At 39.1% G+C, this 8,367-nt stretch overlaps 1 protein-coding gene across 1 annotated transcript; it reads right to left on the bottom strand.

Annotated features, from left to right (window-relative positions):
- Window positions 1-1,506: 1,506 nt before the first annotated feature.
- LOC148032163 (10 kDa chaperonin 1, chloroplastic-like) lies at window positions 1,507-5,190 on the bottom strand. Its single transcript, XM_087682801.1, has 7 exons — window positions 4,924-5,190; window positions 3,907-4,010; window positions 3,771-3,821; window positions 2,454-2,519; window positions 2,297-2,344; window positions 2,160-2,189; window positions 1,507-2,030 (listed from the first exon to the last, which is right to left on the bottom strand). The coding sequence occupies exons 1-7, from the start codon at window positions 5,030-5,032 to the stop codon at window positions 1,962-1,964; spliced, it is 477 nt and encodes a 158-aa protein (XP_087538927.1). The 5' UTR covers window positions 5,033-5,190; the 3' UTR covers window positions 1,507-1,961.
- Between the last annotated feature and the right edge of the window lie 3,177 nt (window positions 5,191-8,367).

The raw sequence follows: 8,367 nt of genomic DNA, 5'->3' as shown, positions 1-8,367 counted from the left end.
AAAGGCTATAACTATGGTCTTCACATATAGAAATAAGAATGAGAAACTAAAGAAATATCTAAAAAGCAAGTCTAACTTGAGATGTGATCAACTAGCACATACCCATGAAGAGGCTATAGGTTTGATGATCTATTGAAGCAATTAACTAGTAGAAGCCATTCAATCAGCAAACAAGACAGTGTGAAAGCTCCTTGATGAACAAGAGAAGCAAAAAGGGAGAAATCTCTCCCAAGAAGCATGGAGTCTCCCAATGGAGCTTGCAAAGCTCAAAGAAGCCTTTGAAGAACACACACCAAGGCCTAATGTCCATTTTGTGCAATATGGAGGCAACCACCTTTCAACAAATGCTTCAATCCATGACTATGGTCTTGCACCAATTGTGGGAGATTTGGGCACAACATAGCCAACTACCATTTGCCAAGGGGACTTTCCATTTTCTCCCCTACCAACAAAATCCCTATCAGATGAATTGGTAGTTCCCTTATGGTAGAGGAGCTCCTTTGCCTCTAACCATGCCTTGTGAGTAGTGGCAGCTAACACCTGAGACAAATGTTAATCCAAGGCTAACCAAGGGCTACTTTGAGATTTCTGGAGTGTTGAAATCCACACCTATACATGCAAGAAAACGAGGCAGCACTACTATCCATAGAGCTCTCTTTCATTTATGCTTGAAGAATGCTCTTCGATGTCCTAAAACAAGGGAAAAGTCTGACTATTTTGATGCCTCTTGCTTCACTGTTGTCATGGAATACAAGACTAATGTTTGGGGTTGATGTAAGCTGAAAAGCACTACATATGCAAGAAAATAAGCCAACACAACTGTTTATGGAATTTTCTCTGTGATATATCTCTTATCTGTGCTTGAAGACGACTTGGCTATCCCAAAACAAGATTTTTTGTGGGACCTTTTGATGTATTTTGTTCTAATACAGTGACAAAATACAAGATTAATGTTTTGGAATGCATGATTATTTTGGGAATCCAAAATAAGGATTTACATGCTTACATGGGCTGCATAGGTTTCAGGCTATTCTCATGAACGTATGAGACTATTTTGGAGCCATTGATTCATTGTTTGATGTCTAAACTCATATATCGTAGATTATAAAGCATGTTATTTGTCTTCCACCAAATAAGAGCTAGTACATTCATGTGTCTTCCAAGTGTTAATAAGATGTTCTACTTCTGTACAAGCTACATTGACAAATTACAGACAGACAAGCATCTGCACTAAAGCATGCCATCCAACAAGCATCAAAGTATTTGTCTAAATCTACCTAACATCTCACACTGCACTAAATCTGTATCAACTGAACAAGCCAATGACTCATCAATAAAACGCATCTCCATAACAATACACAGCAACTGAACTCCCTCTAAATTTGCCTGTCTATGTGTGTACAAGTGTAATATACGTTTGCAAGCCATGATTTTGCAAAAATTAACATGCTGACCCTCTCAAGGGGGAGACTAGTCCAATTACAGACTGATCCAAAATGCACAAGATGGATAAGCCATTTTATTGCAAGGACTGATCAAGAAATACATCATGCCAACCCCAACAGCTTTACTCTCAACATCTTAAGTGGTACAGAAAAAAGATACCATTAAAAAATTAAGCAGGAGAGAAGCGTAATTCCTTCAGAAGTCTACTAATGGTAAGCTGTCATGTTGAAATAACTAATCCCTTTCAAGTTGAGGTTGAAGCCAATTGTGGCTGATAGCCTTGATAAAGATCACCGACAGGGCAGCTTTGATATCCTCAAAAAAACCAGTCACTAATCCCGCAGACCTACTGTGCATGCTCCCCTCATAAAAGTTAACAGTGTGTCCAGTAGACTTTACATATCTAATCTGCATGGCAGAAAGAGTCTAGACCAGCTAAGTTCCCCACCACATCAGCAGCTTTGTTAACACAGCATAGCCCAACGACCATGCATCCCCTTCAAAGGAAAAGCACTTTACTCCACAAATGCTAGAAGGTCTCCTGACTTGACAAAGCAGAGTCTTTCAGTGGTACCCAGGTTGACCTGAAACAAAGCTAAGACAGTCAATGAAAACCTACACCAGTGTGCATTTGCTGACATCATAGAGCAGAAAATCTAGAAGCATGGCTGATGGCCACAAAGGCATAGGAAATTTCCTTTGAAGCTAACTACCTCATAGGCATTCAGATCAGAGAACAGAACCTAGAAAAAGGAGAGGCTGAATTAGAAAGCATTTTTGACACACATATCAACCAGAGAGAGAAAAAAGCAGCCCTTTGCTCTCCAAAATGAAGTCTAGTTCAACAAACCTTTTGGCCAACACTTACAGCTCCTGCATCTTTACCTGCAGATAAAATCTGCATCCAAATGCATCTCTCAGACTGTCAAGATCAAATACGTAGTTTGCAAAAGTATCTTGCATACAGCATAAAACTTTCCAACATAACCAAACCTTACCCAGCTTACCTCTCCACAAAGGTAATGCTCAAACTTAACTGCAGACTTTGGAAGTAGCACACCACCAACAGATTTCTGCACAAATACCCAAGTGCTTCATTATGATGCGAACTAAGCTTAAAGTAAAACACAATATTGCAGTACCCTTAGAAAACATGCAGCAGTTCAGAGCTCTACAGAAATGACAAGCAAACAGATCTGACTACAAGGACTACATTACTAACTCTATAAAACTAAGAGAAAACTGTGACGAGATGAAGAAGCACATTGCCGAGTACAGATTCAAAAGAAGTAAGAGAAAGGACTTGAACCGAATCCTGATTAACTCTTTAAAACTAAGAGAGAACTGTGAAGAGATGAAGAAACACTTCACCAAGTACAGATTCACCAAGTACAGATTCAAAAAAGTAAGAAAGAGTCAATTCACTTAGACTTGATTCCTGATTTGAAAACAGCTCAAAATGTTAATTTAAGTGATCAATTAATATTCCGACATAGTGGAGGGTACAGCTATTGCAAAAAACAACCCTGCGTGATACACAGAAAATGAAAAAAAATAGACCAGAACGTATGAGCCTGCATAGATTTTTGGATGCAGATTAATAAAAACTTCTAAAATTAACCTTGTAAGGGGCATGCTAAAACCTACAGCAGGTGTTCAGCCCACCTCTCTGACAGTTGAGTAAATGTTCACAACAAAGGTTTTAGTCTACCCTGCCTGAAGCCTAAATTACTCCAATACAGGTTGCACATGAAACCTAGGGCCGAAATTCTGTCACCTACATAACAGAAAAGAGACCGAGCCACTATATACTGGTACCTAAAGGCAAATGGCTTGTTGTAAAATATGCTCTTAACAGTTCTGAGGAAAGTAAATGGGTAGGCTCATGAACTGAAAGTAGTGCCACCACAAACAGGAATGAAACAACTAGAGCTACACCACATACATAATAAACTTGATTTCTGGCACATGAGATACTCCCCATAACATGAGACTTAGAATACTCAGTCAAGTATTCCATATAGCCATTGCTTGCAGTCTAAGTTTTGAGAGACACCATCAACATCATCTTTCGTCCACAACTTTTTAGATGTATCATCCATCTAGAGCTTATCGCGGATTCAGAAGATCACAGTTTGTGTGCAGCTTTTTCTTGATGAAGCAGGTCGATCCCTGTTTTCAAGTTTGTGTACAGCAGTAATTGGACTCTGTCTGCACAATGCAGGTAAACGCCAACACCTCCGCTCTTCCTCCACAAATGACCAATCATTACAAAATCATATTATATTTAAAGAGCAAAAGAATTTTCCCTACAGCTGCCATACCTCAGGAAGTTCTTCCAGCCTGACCAGAACTCTATCAGCTTGTGGGACAACCTGTACAGCATGTTACATGGTCAAAAGTGAAAACTTAAGTGCACTCCCTACATAAATAAACAGAAGTTGACTCCTGAAGGCGCACCTTGGACACATCAACTTCTTTAATAGCAGCTTTTGCAGTGGTCATTTTCAGAGAGCCAAAGCCTGTGTTTCTAGCGCTCAGGTTGATTGAAATCCTCTCTTTTGCTGCACATTAAGTTGTTATACATTTCAAAAGCTTTCCAAGTTTTGAAAAATGTGATCCTAACACTCTCAAAAATACGTGCAATGCTTCAATATGCACGATAAAAACAATTAACCCTTTCCGGCATTGCATATCTCGAATGCTCTCAAAACAGCAATCTTTTCCAAAGTTTTAGGACTACAATGCTCTCTCTCTCTCTGTGGTATGAAGACATAATTCTGTTATTTGTGAGTAGGAAAGACATATAAGTAAAAAGGCCTCACTCCTAGTTAATTCGACTCAAGCTCTGTAAGGATGCAGACAGAGTAATCATCCTCCAATGCATTATGTCACTCATTCGAAGCTTCTCCAGATTCCAACATCACTGAATGCCCTAAATAATCTTGTCAGTAGAATAGCGTCATTTGATATTGACAGAGGGGACTAACTAAGTCTGAGCAATTAGCCACAAGGAGAGGGACGCTATCACCACCATTCGCAAAAACTCCCACTATAATTCCCACATTGTGGACTATGACAGCATTATGAGCTTCTGTGAGGCATTACCTAGCTGGGTGCGATTGGGGCCACGGAACTGCCGGCCCCCACCCCTTAGCCACAAGGGGAGGGACGCTATTACCAGTCTCTAATACCATTCTCATTATAATTCCCACAATGTGAACTATGACAACTTTATGAGCTTCTGCAAGGGAGGCACCAGATACCTGGCTTGGTGCAGTTGGGGGCAGGGGGGACTGCTGGCCCCCAAGCTCATGATGTTAACACTATAGAGGGAAAAACATGGGAAAAGAGCCCCTTCTCCCACCTGTGAAAATTATCTAAAACTTAAATTTGTGATTGCAGGTATGTAAGATGGCCATATCTAATGTGTGAAGACACAGCTTCATCGCCAACCGTGGAGGGTGAAACGCAAACCTGGACAGAAAAAGAGCCGCGTCGTGGGTGGGGTCGTCGTAAAGCAGCGCGGGGCAGCAGGCGCGCCAGTGACTGCAGCAGCAGAAGAGGAGGCTGAAAGAGCTGCCATGTCGAATGCTGATATTCACAAACACAGAGAGAGCGTGTATGTATGTGTGTGAGAGAGAGCGCGAGAGCTGCGTGATCTATAGAGTCTCCCTATAATCCTTGATCGTTTTACGATAGTCTCTAGAACCCTCCTTTAGATTAAGTAAATGTGAGAGAGAGATGTTTGCGATCAAAGTTTCCTATAGGAATCATTTTGCCATAGTCTCTAGAACCCTCCTTTACATTAAGTAAAATTGACCTCCCCCAACCCTTGTATACTATGCACGCGATGAACAGGATAATATACCATTGTAAGGTAAAAGGTATCAATGCCTAAGCAAAAAGCTATGGATTGTGTACATGTTACCTTTGTTTAACAGTTATCCCATTCGTTATATTTTCAACCAATTACAAGTCCAAGACTAAGCTTAACAATGTTCACAGCTTTTTACAATGCTATTTTCATCAATAGCTATGCAACCACTGAGTTTCTAAAAAGCTTAACTTACTCATATCTTGTTTTCCCATCATGTGTGCATTGTATAAGGGTAACATAAGACCAATCACAATCATTTCAAAACATTGCCTTATTTTAAACTCTTTGATTTTAAAAGCATAAAAGTCAAAAAAACTTTATTAATAATGTACATCTCAAAAAAAGGCTCATCCTCCAAGCAAGGCATAGAACTCAAAACTTACAAAGCTTTCCTAGGTAGCTTATAAGCAAATCTATAGCATGGATTTTCGAACATAAGATGCCTAATACAAGCAAGTACATATTGCATTAACATCAAATAATTTCACCAATAAGCACACTTGCACCTTTGAGCTTCCCAACCTAAGAACATTCCTCATGCCTTAGATATGCTTAATGATAGCATTTCTCATGCCCCAAACATGCTTAACCACAATGGCCCCAATCAAATCCCATTATTTCATTGAGTTTTCCCTTATGTTCATGTGTCTTTATTCTGTAAGCATGCCCTTTCCATACACTTACTTATCTTGTTCTAGAGAGGGTGTACATTGTAGTAGTTTCAAAATATTCCCAAGGAACTTCTCAAGCTAAGAAGACTTGAGAAGAAGCCTAAACAATCTAAGGAAAATAGTCCAATAAGGCACCAATCTAGAAGCTTTGTAGGAGGGTAAGTGGTGGAACAACTAAAGGTCTCATTCTACTTCAAGACAAAGAAATAGATCTCATCAAAGCCCATCCTCTTCTTCAAAGTCATCCAATGCCTTTTCCGATGGATCCTCATGAAGTAACAAATAATTACACCATCCTCTTGGAAAATCTCATCATCAACAAAGGCATCAACATTATTCACCCTTATCTACATCTTCATCTCAACTAACCACTTCATCATCTTTAACTTCAAGTTTTGAGCATAGACAAAAGGTGTAAGGAGAAGAAAACCAAACCATTATCTCATCTTGAAAATAAAATTAAATTTAGTAGTTCATAAAATCTTGATCTTCTTGTGGAAATGGCAAGGTGCATGCTTGTGAGAGTGCCCCATGCAAGGGTGTGCTCCTATAACTATGGATGTGCCCCACAATGTAGGTGAGTGAAAGCCAAGCTTCCACAAAATGGCATCATGGTACAACTGTATTATCATTGAGATGGCTCAATGTATGCTACAGGGAAAAGAATTACCAAACCCATTTTGGCATGAAGTAATCAAAATAGTAGTATATATCCTCAACTAGAGCTACATTCAGGTGCTAAAGGCAAAAGCATCTCAACAAACCTACTTTGGTAAGAAACTCTCTATTGTACATTTTACAACATGTGGACATGAGTGTTATGTTCATATCTAAAGATTACCAGCTGTATGATTGTGAGACTAAGAAGGTAATTTCTAGTTGAAATGTAGTGTTTATGAAGCAACCACGTGCAATGGAAGAGAAAGGATCCTCTATGTTATCATCAAAAAAAGAAGTAACCCACCCTATACTTACACAAAATGCTAAAGTTTCTATAAAGAAGGAGACGGATCTCCCAAATGATGAAGTTCCTCGAGTAGAACAACCTACTTTGGCATTACAACTAATGGCACTTCCTAACCGTGCAAATCAACCCTTTGATTAGAATAATCTAGCTCTTACAAACTGAGGAGGAACTATCTACTAATGGACTTTGAAGATCAAAGAGGATAGAGGAGAAAAGAAGGACTTATGAACTCATTGTCAATACAATCTTATTGGTTGACAAGATGCAAGTAAAGGAGCCTACAAGTTCGGATGAGGCTGTGGATAATCCAAAGTGAAAAGCTGCCATCAAAATATGACAATAACACCAAAATTCAAACTTGGGACTTGGTTGATCAACCAAAACATACGAAAGTAATTAATACAAAATGGGTTTGGAAGACCAAGTACAAATCATACAAGTCTTTAGAAAAGTACAAGGCCCAACTTGTAGCACAAGACTAGTTTCAAATAAAAGGCTTTGATATTTAAGAAACATTTGTGCCTACAACTAGGATAACCACCATTTATGTGGCACTAGCCTTGGCTACTCATAAGAGCTAGATACTCTTTTAGATGGATGTGAAGTCTATATTCTTGAATGGACATCTCAAGGAGGAGTTATCTATGGCCCAACCACTAGGATTTGAGGTGCTCGGTGAAGAAAATAAGGTTTGCACACTTAGAAAGGCATTGTGTAGAATGGATTTTTTAAAAGTGCTAAGCTTTCCAGAAGTGCTTCTCGTGCTAACTTGTATGTGTTTAGGAAGGATGGCAATTATGTAATCATTGTTTTATACATAAATGACTTGATCATCATAGGAGACAATGAGCATAAAAGATTAGGGAGATGATAAGTTTTGCATTTGAAATGATTTACTTGAGGCTTGCGCATTTCCATTTAGGCATTGGGGCATCTTAAGAACATGGTGAAATCTTCATTTCCTAGTGAAGGTGTGCTAGGGATATTTTGAAGGTACTCATCACAATGACTGAGTATAAGGTGGTGGTTTCACCAATGAAAGTAAATGTAAAACTCTCATTACAAAATGCATAATGACCTATGAACATCATCAAATATTAGAAGCTTGTGGGAAGTCTTATCTTTCTATGTAATACTAGGCCAAATCTTGGTTATATAGCTGAAGTCCTGAGTAACTTTCCGAATGCACCTTGATAAAACTATTGGATACTAGGTGTGTGGGAGCTTATTAAGGATGGAGTTGTGGAGGTGGGATATTGTTCTACAAAGGATAATCATTTTGACATATTTCCCAAGGTTCTTGGGAGTGATTAGCTAGCATGACATCTTCATCAACTTGGTGTTGGACCAAATAATAAGTAGTTCACTTTTAGGGGGACATTAAGGGGGGGTATTGGAAGTCA

The sequence above is a fragment of the Lygodium microphyllum genome, chromosome 8 (assembly GCF_053477565.2).
Source record: "Lygodium microphyllum isolate KBCC chromosome 8, Lygodium_microphyllum_v1.1.10, whole genome shotgun sequence".
Taxonomy (NCBI): Eukaryota; Viridiplantae; Streptophyta; class Polypodiopsida; order Schizaeales; family Lygodiaceae; genus Lygodium; species Lygodium microphyllum.
The sequence above is the reverse complement of the archived record's forward strand: the minus strand, read 5'-3'. Positions and strand labels throughout refer to the sequence as shown.

Bases quoted from the DNA above. Each gene is read 5' to 3' on its own strand.
- LOC148032163 (XM_087682801.1), bottom strand. From the start codon at position 5,032: ATGGCAGCTCTTTCAGCCTCCTCTTCTGCTGCTGCAGTCACTGGCGCG. The intron at 2,520-3,770 runs GTATGGCAGCTG...GTATTTGTGCAG, and splicing joins GGCTGGAAGAACTTCCTGAG to AAATCTGTTGGTGGTGTGCT. The intron at 2,345-2,453 runs GTAAGCTGGGTA...ATTTGGATGCAG, and splicing joins AGCATTACCTTTGTGGAGAG to ATTTTATCTGCAGGTAAAGA.